The following is a 16,603-nucleotide window of genomic DNA, read 5'->3' as shown; positions in this document are numbered from 1 at the left end:
CACTACCACTACCACTGGAGACACATATACTGTGGCTGCAGGACAGTTAGAGAAATCAAGCTGGAACTGACACGAAAACTTCCCCCAATAGCTAGCTTTCATAGTGGCACAAAGTACTATGCAAACAGCTGGGAGGGAAAAGGGTAGCCAACTACTTTCTGATTGGATCTTAGGCCTGTTCCACAAGAGAGAATACATGCCCAGTATAATAAATCTGGTCAAAAACCCATGGTTCAGAAATTCATGGGGATGATTGGTGATGAGAGCCTACTCCTGCTGTTTTGCTAAATGGACAAGTGATCGAACCGTGCCCTAAATGTTTGTGTTTATAGCCATAGGTCAGTGTTGCTCTAAGCCTGGTCAGACAAGTTTCTAAAGTAAACAACAGATAATGCAGACTCTTAACTAGTCAAAGTGTTGAGAATAAGTGCTGGTTGAGACCAGCTCAACATGAAATTCCTATACCATTCACTGCACTCTCCTAGTCAAGACTTGAGTAAGGAACAGCAAAGAAGAGGGGCTAGAAAGGATACAAGAGAAGGAGAAAGAGTGCTGTGGACTCTGTCTTCTCAAAGTGGCATGGGCACTGTACTGCTGAACTCGCTCTATGGTCATCTGTGGAAGAACAAGCTAACAAAAGCCTTAAAATAATCCAGCAGGAAGTACTAACAAGACTCAGTGAATTACGGGGCGGGGGGGGGGGGGGGGGGGGTGAGGAGTGCCCAACATAAAAAAGTGAGTATCCTGAGGGTGAAATAATCAATGTATATATGTACACAACTGTCAAATATTTAAATATTTAAAAAGATAAAAAACTCCAAGGACTGTTTTATGATCCTCTAATATTATTTAGCCTGAAACACACGAAAAGTCAACCAGTTCAATACAGCAAATTTAAAGAGGCAGTGTAACATCAGGTATGCTGCCTCAATCCTAATAATTTAATCACTCAGTAGGTTAGGCAGAAAACTGCAAGTTTGAGGCCAACCTGGCTACCTAAGTTCCAGGTATCTCAGAGCTACAAAGGAGCCCCTATATCAAGGAAATAATTAACTAATTAGTTGAAAAATGGTAACCACAGCTTTCAAACAACAGGATTTATTTCCCCCTTTGTAATATTCTTAGAAAAAAATTTCTCTAGAAATCTAGAGAATTTAGCTTATATATTAGAGTACATAACACTTCAATAAACACAAATTTTTTTAAAAAGCTTAAAAAAACTTACTTGATTACTGAGAAGAGAGTCCTAAAAAGCTGAATAAAAATTTCATTGCAATCTTCCAACTCAAAGCAGATGTTATATGATTTAACCCAAGCTAAATTCTTAAATCAACAAATAAAAATAACTGGTTAATCACATACATGTAGAACTGTCACACAAAAGCACACGAGTACAATTTAATTTTTACATGTAGAATTGTTTACAGTGAAGTCTACAAAGACTCAATGTACACAATTAAAATCAGTCCAATCTTTAAAAATTTAACTGGCAGCATCAACTGTCTCAGGTTGAAAAGTACTGAATAGTTAGGAGTTATTACAAATATATATATATATATAGGCATAAAATTTCAGAAGCTGTGAAGATTCATTTTTAGATTAAGAATGACAGTGAAATATCAAATTATTTTTTTCACCAGATATACTTCATCTTTTAAAGACGGAGGAAACATAGAGATATTTTCCTTAGGAAATGTAAGACAATTTATTAAATAAGTTATATATAACAGTTTTACTTTACATTATAATTTTAAGAATTTGTAACTACATGGAATCATATTTATTAAATAAAGTATTATTGTTACCTCTAATAAATAAAAGTATCTATTAAACTGTGGACTCTTTGTATCCTCCAAACCTTTTAACTGTCTGGTAATAAAGAGAAATATGTCCTGTTAAAGAAATAAAAAAGTAAAAAATTTATTAGCTTAAACACTATTACTTTTCATTTTTGCAATACACTAAGTGCATATCTATATCTACATATAGAGGGATAGATATCTAAAGTCATTACAAACTACAATAAACAAAGTTCCCCTTTATTTGAATGCTGTGGGACAGCATTATTTTAAATGACTGGAATAGATTAGAACAAACAAAACAACATCCTTTGGAAGCAAAACTACAGACTTTTACTGTACACTCATCTGAGAACATTCTTCATCTTACTACACTTGTCATTCACTGTCTCTGCATTGCATCATGGAAAACTACTCTTTTCTCCTGACATGTAAGCAAGTAGTTTTCAGTCCATGGTTTTGAATTTGATAATGAAAAGCTATTTGGCACAAACGCGAGGCATTGACCTGAGGACTGAGGATGGTGCTTTGTTCCTTAATAAGTTTCCTTGAGACATTTTCATTCATTCAAACTAATATTAGTATAGCATAAAATGACATGTTTTGTTGTAATCCGGACAGTGGATGCTTGTAATCTACATATATTTTGTTTTTTCCTTAAATGCATATCCATGATAAAGGTTAGTCTATAAGGCACAGTAAAACATGAACAGAAATAACCATGAGACAGAACAGTATTATAAAAGTTACAAAACAAAGTTATAAAAGGGGTCATTATTTAAGTACTGATGACTTGAACGTAAACAATAAGACACTAGTTCAGTTCTCAGGTAACAAAGAAAGCCACTAAGTGATTCATGGGCAGACACCATATGTCTCAAGAGAAAGCATGACAGTGAACTTATCAAACTGAAACTTTGTGAACTGTTGTCATTTGTGGAATTTCCCATTTAATATTTTGGTTGATCACAAGTGACTGAAAGTATGGAAAAAGAAACAAAAGAGATGAAAGGGCAATACTAACTGTACTAAAAGGGGCAACAACTCGGTAATGAGAGCACTTGCTGCCCTTATACACAACCCGAGTTTGGTTCCCAGCACATCCGTCTGGGGATTTACAACCATCTGTAACTCATTTCAGAAAATATGAAAGCCTCCTCTTATCACTGCCAGCATATACATGCATGCCATACACATAAACTCATGCAGGCACATGCACATAAATAATAAGATTACCGTTTCCCCAAGAATTACTCAAAAACAGTATAAAACCAGTTCAATGGATCACCTTAACAATTTTTTTAAAGATTTATTTTTTATGTATACAGTGTTCTGTTTGCATTTATGACTGTACGCCAGAAGAGAGCACCAGATCTCATTACTGACAGTTGTGAGCCACCATGCAGTTGCTGGGAATTGAACTCAGGACCTCTGGAAGAGCAGCCAGTGCTCTTTCCCTCTAAGCCATTTCTCCAACCCTAACAATTGTTTTTAAAAGATAGAACCACAAAAACGAGCAGTTCTGAATATCCACTACTTAATAACCTGTAAGGGGAAAATTATCTCACTGTCTAAATTCTAGTATAGTACTGTTTCACAAACTATCATTAAGCCACTATTTATGCTTTCCATCTATCCAACTGGGCTTTCTGGGGGACGAACAGGAAGGTTAAATATAAGCAGATCAGGACAAGCTCTGATCTTTACCTTCCAAAGCCTCATTCTGTACCAGTCATATCTGTAGATAATAAATAATTATATGAAACTTGTGGTCAAAAGACCTCTTATGTGACAAAATAAAAGTAATGGTATTTTGCAAACAATATATTTACCTTAAGTTTATCGTGGGAAGTATATGGAGCTTCTGGGGCATAAATTCGAAATATATCAGCCAGACAACATGCTACAAGAAGGCGCACATCTTTATTAGGGTTCCTGAGAAAGAATTCAGATGCGAGATGCAAGGCTAGTGGGAGATACTGTTGCTTTTCATCTTCCGAATCCTGATCCATATCCATAAAAGTTTTCACTACCATCTGTAAAAAAAAAAAAAAAAAAAAAAAAAAATCAACCCATCATACTTAGTAATCAGTTAAAGATGTCCCTCCTCCCCTTCCTTTTGTGAACTTGGGAAAAGAGCTGGGGATGTTTAGATCAGTGGAAGAGCAAAAGGTCTTAGGTTCATTACCAACCACCACATAAGCATGCACACCAACACCCACACACTGAAAAAACAATCATAATCATGAAAAGCACAGTCACAAGGAAATTTATAAAAAACAAGAATCAACTTGTAGATTACTCAGACACCTTATCTGTTTTACACCACATTTCTATGACTTAAAAACTTCCATTTGTGATCGTACTGAACTATTTATTTAGATGATATCTTGCTAAGTTGTCAGAGCAGAACCAAGTAATTCTCCCAATTTCCTCCTTAGATTCTCAAGCAATTGTAACTTCAGGTATATGTCAACATATTTGATTTCATTACTCAAATGTAACTTAACTAAAACAGTTTTGACCCCATGTACACAACTGATAAGGTATTTAGCATTTTATATCATTTTCATTTTATAATCAAAGTTGCATTTTATAGCCTCATTAAACCTTCACTTGAATTTTACTGGCCTTTGTATAATATAAAACCATATTATAAGCTTCATGTAGTTCTATTTCTGATGGAAAGTTTTAATTATAAATAACTTATGCTGAGTTTGAGCTAAACTTGAGCTAAAGAAATAGCTGGAAGCCGTTTTGAGTTACACAGCAAGACTCGATCTTGTTTCTACTTTTAAAAGTCACTGTGACTGGTTTAATAAAAAGCTAAATGACCAGTAACTAGGCAGGAAGTATAACAGAGACTTCTGGACATAGAGAACTCTAGGAAGAGGGTAGAATAGCCAGTGAGACACAGAGCAAACAGGATGGGCTATTAGGAGATGAGGTAATAAAGCCACAAGGCAGAAAGTAAATTAATAAAAATGGGTTAATTTAAGTTATAAGAGCCAGTTAAAAACAAGCCTAAGCTGTTATTCTAGCTTTCATAATTAATAAGTAAGTTTGTCATGTTTTGTGAGCTGGCAGCTCAAAGAAAAGTCTGACTACACATGGCACCCAACATGTATTCCTACACAGAACCCGAGAAAGCTTTTTTAAAAAAGGCTCCAAACACACAAAAATAGAGCCAACATGGCTTTGTAGTACCACAGTCTTTCATGCAGGCTGAGCAAAAAAGACGCATCTTCCAGCCACTGCCTACAGGCTTGATCTGCCAGCATGCCATGAGCTAAGTTGCACAGCAGTTTAAGGTTTCACTCAGACAAAAAAAAAATGAAGATATGCAGTAAAGCAGGTTCAGACAAAAAAGAAACTCTAAAATAGGTTACAGTGTGTTTAACAACATACATAAAAATGAAAATAACAGTCATAAAAACAAGCTTATAAATAGTAAGATAAAGTCTCCAAAGGAAAAAATACTATAAAAAAGATAAGTCACATAAAGATAGAAAATACAGACAGAAAAAAAGGGAAAAAAAGAAAATATAGACAGAAACTGGATCTTGTATTGTGTTGTACTGACTGAATTATTTTATGAACAAGCAATAGCTTCTGAGACATTGGATGTGGAAACTGCTAAATTAAACCAACCTACATATTTTAAAAATGGCTTAACTTCAAAATGGAAATAAAAAAATATGCTGCACTGGAGAAGAGGTTATGCTATTGTTTGCACAGAAAACAAAAACCTGTAGAATCCATTCAAGGTTGAGGGAGACCCCTAGTAAATTCTGGCTTCAGACATAAAGAAATAAACCAAGCCGGGAGGTGGTGGCGCATGCCTTTAATCCCAGCACTCAGGAGGCAGAGGCAGGAGGATCTCTGTGAGTTCGAGGCCAGCCTGGTCTACAAGAGCTAGTTCCAGGATAGGAACCAAAAGCTACGAAGAAACCCTGTCTCGAAAATCCAAACAAAAAAACAAGAAACATTACAAGACAAATAATGTATATTTTACCTGCTCAAACATAAAAGAAAAACTTATCTTTGGCTACCTTGTAAATAACATATAGTCCATACATGTGTTAATGCAGATATGTATGTTACCTTTAAAAGTTTATGTGTTTTCATAGCAAGGGAATCAAACACCAAAGAAAATACGTGGCCCATGTGATCCAACCTCTTTGAATACCTCTGTTGCAGTTTCCTCAGAGTCTGCATCCAGATCAGCTTTAAGTCTGCTGGCTGAGATAATCCACCCTCACAGACTACTCCAGCCAAAATTTCAGATAAGCTTTGCATTATCTCATTATACCAAGACTGGACAACAGCTAGCATCCCCAGGACCTGATGATTACCTTGATTTTTTTCAGGGTTCCATAAAGATGCCAACGCCACAACAGAAAGCAGTCTAGAGAACACAATGCCCACATTCCCAAGAGGTGAGCGGATGGTTTTTGATCATTCAGTAGGTTATGGATGTTTGTCATTGCTTAGGGGGGTTGGTTACAATTTGTTATTGTTCATGATAAGGAAAAAAGCTGAACAAAGGAGATTAGATTCAGGGACCTGGCTCTGAAAAGAAAAAAAGGTATGCAGGAATAATAGGATAAAAGTGTAGATTATTAACTTTTAAACTAAAAAAGTAACTACTAGTTTTAAATATTTTACAATGGTACTGATTTTTGTATATGATAAAAATTTAAGGTTATTTTTGTTATATTTATTTCTATTCTTTTTGTTTTGTTTTGTTTGAGGGGGGCAGGATTTCTCTGTAGCTTTGCAATCTGTCCTAGAATTCATTCTGTAGACCAAACTGGCCTCGAACTCACAGAGATGGGCCTGCCTCTGCCTCACTAGTCCTGGGATTAAAGGTGTGCATAACCTCACCCTGCTTGTTTTTATTATTAAACTATTGTACTGATGCAGTTCATTTAAAAAATGTGCTATTTAGTAAACAAGCTCCACCGGGAGCAGAAGCCAGGAGCAAATCCAGCCCTAGGAGTCAATCCAGTCCTGGGACATTGGCAGACCAGGATTGAGCCAACAGCCTGACTCAGAGTCTACGACCCACCAAAACCAGAGCGGGACTGAACCAGTTACCTAAGACACAGAGAGAACAAGCTCCACCAGGAGCCGAAGCCAGTTCCGGGACAGGGGCAGATCAGGACTGACTGAGCCAGCAATCTTCACAACAACAGGTCCAACACTAAGCCAGGGACTTCTGCAGGAGGAGATCCAGACCAAGATTTACAGAAACAGATCAAAGCCAGCCTGAGACAGCAAACTTCAAGGGAGAAGACCAAAGCACAGGAACACTGAACTACCTCCAAGAACACCAAATAACCAACAGGGTAACTAGAACTGTGACATGGACTATACCACAAGAAACAACCATGTGAGCTTTGGATTGACTAGCACCTAGAAGATCATTCAACAGAATCTCAGACAGCCCCAACCACACCTATTAGAGGAAAAGATGAGTAGAAAAGGTAAGATCACACGCTACACCACAAAGAGCAACACAACACCAGTAAAACCTAAAGACCCTACAAAAGAAAGACCTAAACAACCAAATATGGATGGACCAGAAGAAAATGATCTAAAAAATAACCTCAAGAGAATGTTTGAAATTCTTAAAGATGAAATGAGAAATTACCTTAAATGGAGAAAAAAAACTAACAAAAAATTGGAAGATATGAGAAAATCACTTAAAGAAATCCAAGAAAAAGAACTCAAACATATAAAATAAACTATTCAGGACTTAAAAACTGAGATAGACAAAATAAAGAAAACACAAGCCGAAGGAATAATAGAAACAGAAATTATGATAAAAAGATCAGGAACCACAAATGCAAGCATGAACAACAGAATACAATAAATGGAAGAGAGAATCTCAAGCGCTGAAGATACACTAGAGGAAATAGACTCATCAGTTAAAGAAAACATTAACCTAACAAAAGCTTAACCCAAAATATCCATGAAATATGGGACACTACAAAAAAGGCCAAATCTTAGAATAATAGGTATAAAAGAAGGAGTTCAACTCAAAGGCACAGAAAATTTATTTAACAAAATCATAGAGGAAAACTTTCCCTACCTAAAGAAAGATATGCCTATGAAGATACAAGAAGCTTACAGAACACCAAACGAACAGAGTAAGGAAAGAAAATTTATTAAGAGCTGAAAAGAAAAAAGATCAAGTAACATATAAAGGTAGACCTATCAAAATTACACCTGACTTCTCAGTGGAGACAATGAAAGCCAGAAGGTCATGGTCAAGCATTATACAGACCTCGGATGCCAGCCCAGACTACTATACCCAGCAAAACTGTAGATTACCATAGAAGGACAAAACAAGATATTCCATGGCAAATCTAGATTTCACCAATACCTAGCCACAAACCCAGCCCTACACAAAATACTAGAAGGAAAACTCCAACCCAACAAAAACACACAATTAATGATCTCATTAGAGCAAATTCCGAAGAAAAAATACACAAATTAACATCACCAACAATGAAAACTAAATCAACAGGAGATAGCAATCACTAGTCATTAATATCCCTTAATGTAAATGGACTCAACTCTCCCATAAAAAGGCACAGGCTAACGGATTGTATACGAAAACAGAATCCATCCCGCTTCTACATACAAAAACAACGTATCTCAACCTCAAAGACAGACATGGTCTCAGAGTAAAAGGTTGGGAAAAAATATACCAATCAAATGGACCTAAGAAACAAGTGGGTGTAGCTGTCCTAATATCTAACAAAATAGACTTCAAGCTAAAATCAGTCAAAAAGAGACAAAGGACATTTCATATTAGTCACAGGAAAAATCCATCAAGAAGAAATTTCAATACTGAACATCTATGCCCCAAATACAAGGGTACCCTCATATGTCAAAGAAACACTTCTAAGGCTTAAATCATATATTAAACCCTACACACTAATAGTGGGAGACTTCAACACTTCCCTCTCACCACTGGACAGGTCAATCAGACAAAAAATGAACAGAGAAATAAGAGAACTAACAGATGTTATGACTCAAATGGACTTAACAGACATCTATAGAATATTCCATCCAAACAGAAAAGAATATACCTTCTTCTCTGCACCTCATGGAACCTTCTCAAAAGTTGACCACATACTCAGTAACAAAACAAACCTCTACAAATAAAAAAAAAAATTGGAATAACCCAATATCAGATCACCATGCTTTAAAACTAGAAGCCAACAGCAATACCAATTCCAGAAAACCCACAAACATATGGAAATTAAACAATGCTCAACTGAATCATCTACGGGTCACGAAAGAAATAAAGGGGGAAATTAAAGACTTTCTAAAATTCAATGAAAATGACCACACAACATACCCAAATTTATGGGAAACAATGAAAGCAGTGTTAAGAGGCAAGTTCATAGCACTAAATGCCTACATAAAGAAGGGGAAAAATCCCACACTAGTGAATTAACAGAACATTTGAAAACTTCAGAACAAAAAGAAGTTAACTCACCTAAGAGAACTAGACGACAGGAAATAATCAAATTGAGAGCTGAAATCAACAAAATAGAAACAAAGAGAATACAAAGAATCAATGAGACTCAATGAGAGTTGGTTCTTTGAGAAAAATCAACAAAATAGACAAACCTTTATCCAAACTAACCAAGTCAGAGAGAGAATATCCAAATTAACAAAATCAGAAATGAAAAGAGGAACTTAACAACAGACAGGAGGAAATACAGAGGATCATCAGGTCATATTTTGAAAACCTGTACTCCACAAAATTGGAAAACTTAAAAGAAATGGACAACTTTCTGGATAAATATCACTTACCAAAATTAAATCAAAACCTACAGATAAGCAAAGTAAACAGACCTATCACTGCTGAAGAAAAAGAAACAGTCATCAAAAGCCTCCCAACCAAAAAAAGCCCAGGACCAGATGGTTTCAGCTCAGAATTCTACAAGACTTTCAAAGAGGAACTCAAATTATTCCACACAATAGAAACAGAGGGAACGTTGCCAAACTCTTTTTATGAGGCTACAATTACCCTGATACCCAAATCACAGAAAGACAATACTAAGAAAGAGAATTACATACCAATCTCACTCATGAACATTGATATACTAAATAAAATACTGGCAAATCAAATCCAAGAACACATCAGAACCATCATCCACCATGACCAAGTCAGTTTCATCCCAGATGCAGGGATGGTTCAACATATGAAAATCTGTCACTGTAATCCACCATATAAATAAGCTGAAAAATAAAAACCACACGATCATCTCATTAGATGCCACAAAAGTATTTGACAAAATCAACATCCCTTCATGATGAGGGCCTTGGAGAGAGCAGGGATACAAGGAACATACCTAAACATAATTAAGGCAATATACAGCAAGCCAAAAGCCAACATCAAACTAAATGGAGAGAAACTCCCAGAGATTCTACTGAAATCAGGGACAAGACAAAGTTGTCCACTCTCTCCATATCTATTCAATATAGTTCTTGAGATCCTAGCTAGAGTAGTAAGACACCAAAGGGAGATCAAGGGAATACAAATTAGAAAAGAAGTCAACTCTCACTGTTTGCTGATGATATGATAGTTTACATAAGTGATCCCAAAAATTCTACCAAGCAACTTCTACAACTCATAAATACTTTCAGCAATGTAGCAGGATACAAGATTAACACAAAAAAAATCAGTAGCCCTCCTGTACACAGATGATAAAAGGGCTGGGGAAGAAATCAGAGAATCAACACCCAACTTTACAATAGCCACAAATAGCATAAAGTATCTTGGAGTAACTCTAACCAAACAAGTGGAAGACTTGTATGACAAGAACTTTAAATCTCTGAAGAAAGAAATTGAAGAAGACACCAGAAAGTGGAAAGACCTCCCATGCTCTTGGGTAGGCAGAATTAACATAGTAAAAATGGCAATATTACCAAAAGCAATCTACAGATTCAACGCAATGCCCATCAAAATCCCAGCAAAATTCATCAAAGACCTTGAAAGAATGGCACTCAACTTCATTTGGAAAAGAAACAAACAAACAAACAAACAAACAAAAAACCCAGGATAACCAAAACAATCCTGTACAATTAAAGAACTTCTGGAGTCATCACAATCCCTGACTTCAAACTCTACTACAGAGCTACAGTACTGGAACAGCCTGGAACTGGCATAAGAACAGACAGGAGGACCAATGGAGCCAAATAGAAGACCCAGATATCAATACACACATCTTTGAACACCTGATCTTTGATAAAGAAGCAAAAAATGTCAAATAGAAAAAAGAAAGCATATTTAACAAGTAGTACTGGCATAACTGGATATCAACATGTAGAAACATGAAAATAGACCCATATCTATCACCATGCACAAAACTCAAGTCCAAATGGATCAAAGACCTCAACATAAAGCCAGCCACACTGAGCCTTCCCTTCTAGAAGAGAAAGTGGGAAGTACACTTGAACACATTGGCAGAGGAGACCACTTCCTAAATAGAACCCCAGCAGCACAGACACTGAGAGAAGCAATTAATAAATGGGACCTCCTGAAACTGAAAAGCTTCTGTAAAGCAAAGGACATGGTCAACAAGACAAAATGACAGCCTACAGAATGAGAAAAGATCTTCAATAACCCCACATCAGACAGAGGTCTGATTTCCAAAATAGAACTCAAAAAGAACTCAAGAAATTGGACACCAAAAGATCACATAATCCAATAAAAAAAAAATGGAGTACAGACCTAAACAGAGAACTCTCAACAGAGGAATCTAAAATGGCTGAAAGACACTTAAGGAAATGTTCAACATCCTTAGTCACCAGAGAAATGCAAATCAAAACAACTCTGAGATTCCATCTTACACCTGTAAGAATGGCCAAGATCAAAGACACTGATGACAACTTATGCTGGAGAGGTTGTGGGGGAAAGGGAACACGTCTGAATTGCTGGTGGGAATGCAAGCTGGTATAACTCCTTGGGTGTCAGTGTGGCGATTTCTCAGAAAATTAGGAAACAACCTTCCTCAAGATCCAATAATACCACTTTTGGGTATATATCCAAAGGATGCTCAATCGTGCCCCAAGGACATGTGTTCAACCATGTTCATAGCAGCTTTGTTTGTCATAGCCAGAACCTGGAAACAACCTAAATGTCCCTCGATCTAAGAATGGATAAGAAAAATGTGGTACATTTACACAATGGAGTACTACACAGCAGAAAAAATAACGACAGCTTGAATTTTGCAAATTCAAAATGGAAACAGATGGAGCTAGAAAACATTATTTTGAGTGAGGTAAGCTAGACACAGAAAGATAATTATCACATGTACTCACTCATAGGTGGTTTTTAAACATAAAGCAAAGAAAGACAGCCTACGAACCACAATTCCAGAGAACTTAGACAACAATATGGACACTAAGAGAGACTTACATAGATCTAATCTACATGGGAAGTAGAAAGTAGAAAAAGACAAGATCTCCTGAGTAAATTGGGAGCATGGGGACCTTGGGGGAGTGGTGGCTTAAAGTGAGGAGGGGAGAGGCAGGGAGGGGAGCAGAGAAAAATGTAGAGCTCAATAAATATCAATAAAAAAGAAAGTAATAAAAAAAGAAAAAAAAACAAAACAGAAAAAAAGGAAAAGAAAAGTCATTATTTCTATCATGGTCAGTAACTATTATACTGAACAATGCAAAATCAGAACTTCCTATGTTGCAAGTTTCTATTAGACAGTCCTGCTGGGATCTCTCATGTTCCTATAGGTAACCCTTCATCCAAATTCCTATGATTAGCCCAATAAACTGAAATTTCAGTACAGGAAGTTTGTGGTGGTAGTAATATGTAAGATGCAGAGGTTTGTCCTGAGGGGTGCACTAAATCAACTTACCGCTCTAGCTCAGCTCTGAATGTGTTCAGCTTGGCACCATCAAGAGAGGGGACCTTCTGTTTCTGTTTTTCTGAGGACTGAGCTATTCTAGAAATCTAGAAACAAGTCAGGGAGCCTAAGGACACCATGCCACAATATACAGGATCAGCCGTAGACCCACTGAGAAGTTGGAACAGCAGAATGTAGGCCATGGACATAAGATTGTTGGTGATCCTGCCCTTTGTGTCAAGGAGTGAGACCAATCACCTGTGGACTAATATGGAGACTATGAGCTCTGAGTCAAGTCCAGAATATTGCCCAACCTCTGGCGCTACCTCACTACCAAGTACAATTTGCTGCAACCGAGACCCTTAGGCCAAGCCTGGTGAATCTAGATGACTGCATTATCCAGCTTCCCCCTTCCACAAGATGGCTTACAGCTGGACAAAGTCTGAAAACACTAGCAAACTAAGTGTCTGGTTCCCTCAGATCTGCTCCGATGTAAAGTTCAGTGCTCTGTTTGCTTTTACCACATCCCTCAACTCTGACTTCTACTATCCCACCCCACCCCGCCCCAGCCCTCTTCCCTGAACAAGCTAGTAGACCTCAGGAGCCAGTGAGAACCTGACTACTCCACAAACAGTGGCAAGGACATTTCTAAAGTTAATGTGCCTGTAAAAAAAATAACCAAAAAGAGGTGTCACGCTGACCTGGGAACCTCAACTGAAGAATTTCCTCCATTAGATTAGTCTGGGGGGGGGGGGGTCTTGTGAGGTGTTAATTGATGTGCCCATTTTTAGGCAGGTAGACTGAGCAAACCAGTAAGCAGCACACTCCACTTCTGCTTGGAGTTCATACCAACTGCTCTCAGGGACGGACTGTTCTTTGTGTAAGGGCACGTGCTGCCAGGCTGGGGACCCGAGTTTGAAACTGGGATCCAGTGAAAGGGAAGAGTAGGCTCTGTCCTCCATAAGCACACTACAAACAATTATATAAAAAATGTATTTTTCATCCTACAAATACAAATAAACCTAATGAAGGAGAAAGACTTTTACAATAAAAACTCTAAAACACTGAAGAGACATTTGAGAAGATGTCCTAAGACAGAAAAGCTTTCCACGCTTAGGGAAACAAACGGTCATGTTACCCAAAGTGATCCACATATTCAACGCAATCCCAAAATTCCAATGGCTGAGTTTATAGAAATAGAAAAACCAATCCTAAAATTCATAGGAAACTGTAAGATACCCTGAAGCCAAAGCAAGTCTAAGCAAAAGAGTAACTGTGGATGTATTACAACCCTTGATTTATAATTATACCTTAAAACCACAAACAACAAAAAATAGGTCACTGACACAAAAAAGATGTCCAAACATAAACCAGTCCAACAGTCCTAATTTCTGACAATGGTGCTAGAAGAGTAAACTAAAGGAAAAAGAAATCTTTTTGGCTGGGCCTTTAACCCCAGCACTCCAGGGGCAGAGACAGGCAGATCTCTGTAGAGGCCAGCCTGATCTACAGATTGAGTTCTAGACTAGCAGAGCTACAGACCTTGTCTCAAAAACAAACAAAAAACCCACAGTATGCTCCCAATCTACAGACTCACCACAAACCTCATCGGAACCTGAGCTGGCGGGCCATCTACTCTGCAGAAACTGATACACTGACCATAAGGTACAAGGAACTCAGAAGAGCCAAAAGAATCCTGGTAAAAAGGCAAAGTACAAGAGCCCAAACTAATTTCAAAACATATTACAAAGCAACAGTAATCAAGATAGTATGGTACGATCCAAAGACATATAGCTCAATGGAACTGAATTAAAATTCTGTTCAACAGAAACTAATTTTCAACAGTGCCAAAACAATGGAGAAAGAAAAAGGCTTTTTAATAAATGTTATAAGGAAAAAATAAAAATCTTTAAATTTAGACCCTTAGTTTGAAATACATAAAAATGTCTAAAATGGACAAAGGATTCAAGAATTTAAACTGGGGCTCAGCAGTTACTAGCACTTGTTCTTAGAGACCTAGATTTGATTATCAACACACACATGGTGGTTCACAACATCTGTAACTGCAGTTGTAGAGGATGTCCTCTTCTGTCTTCTTTGAGAACCAAGACATATATACAAGCAGGCAAACACTCACACACATAAAAATCTTTTTAAAAAGGAATTAGAACTACAAAAATATTAGAAACAAAAGTATACATAAATGTTTGTTAAGGTGAGGGTTTCTTAGATATAATACCAATAAAGGAAAACAGAGAAACTAGACTCAAAACCAGAAAATAGACTTTACAAGTTAATTGAAATCACGCTTAAGTGCTTCATTACATGTGTGTATATGTATAAATAACTTGCAACTAATAATGAAAAGATTTTTTAAAATGTACTTAACATGAGCAAAGAGGGCTTACAAGATGGTATGGAGTGTAAGGGCATTTGCCAACAAGCCTGGTGACCTGAGTGAAATCCCCAGAACTCCCTCAAGTTATCCTCTGACCTCCACATGTGTGCTGCAATACATGTACACCCCTCCTCTCTGCACCACACAAATAAGCAAATGTATTTTTTAAAATTTTGTTAACAGGAAAAGCATTTAATCTTTTACCCAAGAAAAATATATAAGCTGCTAATAAAAACATGAAAAGATTCTCACCAGGGGAAAGCAAATAAAAACCACAAGGAAGCTGGATATAGTGGCACATTTCTAATTCCAGGGTTCAAGAGGCAGAGGCAGAACGATCAGGAGTTCAAGACCAGCTTTGACTACGAAGGAAGTTCCAGGCCAGCCTGGGATCACACAAAAAAGTCAGGTGTGGTGGTGCCCAGCTTTAATCCCAGCAATTGGGAAGGAGGTAGAGGCAGGTAGATCTCTGAGATTGAGGCCAGGCTGGTCTACAGAGAGAGATCCAGGAAAGTCAGGGTTACTTAGTGAGACCCTGACTCAAAATAAAGACAGCAAAGGGGGCTGGAGAGATGGCTCAGAGGTTAAGAGCGTTGCCTGCTCTTCCAAAGGTCCTGAGTTCAATTCCCAGCAACCACATGGTGGCTCACAACCATCTGTAATGAGGTCCGGTGCCCTCTTCTGGCCTTCAGACATACACACAGAATATTGTATACATAATAAATAAATAAATATTTAAAAAAAAAATAAAGACAGCAAAAAAATAGTTTTCAAAAATAAGGTATAATTTCCCTAGAACAGTGAGCAAAATTATCTACACCATGCATGACATCTATATTAGCTTTAGAAAATTATTTCTGAGACAAGGTCTCAAGTAGCACAGGCTGGCCGTGAACTGATCCTCTTTCCACTGCCTCTCAAGAGCTAGGATTACAGGAACGTGTCCCCACCTAGCTGGACACTCCTTTTAAAAATTAAAAAAAAAAAAGCCCAAAGACATATCAGTATTTTAAAAGGATTTTAAATTTCTTTTTAATTATGTATATATGTATTTGCCTGTGTGCAGGTCTGTTCATGTGAACTTGGGTGTTTAAGGCCACTAAGTTATCAGATGCCCAGGAGCTGGAGTTACAGGTGGCTATAGCCACCCAATATGAGTGTTGGGAACAGATCAGTAAGCACTAACCACTGAGCTATCTCTCCAGGTATCAGTATAATAATACCACAAAACCCAGGTACAAATAATAGAGTAGCTTGTAGTATAGATATTATATCCCTTAATGTGAAAAGGAGAAACTGAATAGAACTCTTCTCTACAAGAGAAAAAGTGAACTCCAGGAAAGAGAATTTTTATCTGTATCTCCTATTGTTGGTAAATTTTGAATCCAAGAATACAAATCCTCAGAAAATTTCTAAGTCTAGAGCTCCTAAACTAAGAATTCAGATTTCCAGTTCACTGGAGATCAAGAACCCAATTAACACTTTAGCTTTCATAACTCTTCACAGGAAGACCATGT

General features: G+C 37.3%; 1 protein-coding gene across 1 annotated transcript in view; it reads right to left on the bottom strand.

The window, feature by feature from the left end:
- Positions 1 to 16,603, bottom strand: part of Pds5a (PDS5 cohesin associated factor A) — a 101,808-nt gene that overhangs the window by 64,801 nt on the left and 20,404 nt on the right. The window contains exons 3-5 of the mRNA XM_041671205.1: positions 3,632 to 3,835; positions 1,806 to 1,892; positions 1,226 to 1,323 (exon numbers count right to left, since the gene is read on the bottom strand). Coding sequence (XP_041527139.1) covers positions 1,226 to 1,323; positions 1,806 to 1,892; positions 3,632 to 3,835 — 389 coding nt within the window. The remainder of the gene's footprint in view (positions 1 to 1,225; positions 1,324 to 1,805; positions 1,893 to 3,631; positions 3,836 to 16,603) is intronic.

This window comes from Microtus oregoni, unplaced genomic scaffold, assembly GCF_018167655.1.
Source record: "Microtus oregoni isolate MIOR12 unplaced genomic scaffold, Mior012 000021F_ref0000039, whole genome shotgun sequence".
Classification (NCBI taxonomy): domain Eukaryota; kingdom Metazoa; phylum Chordata; class Mammalia; order Rodentia; family Cricetidae; genus Microtus; species Microtus oregoni.
The sequence above is the reverse complement of the archived record's forward strand: the minus strand, read 5'-3'. Positions and strand labels throughout refer to the sequence as shown.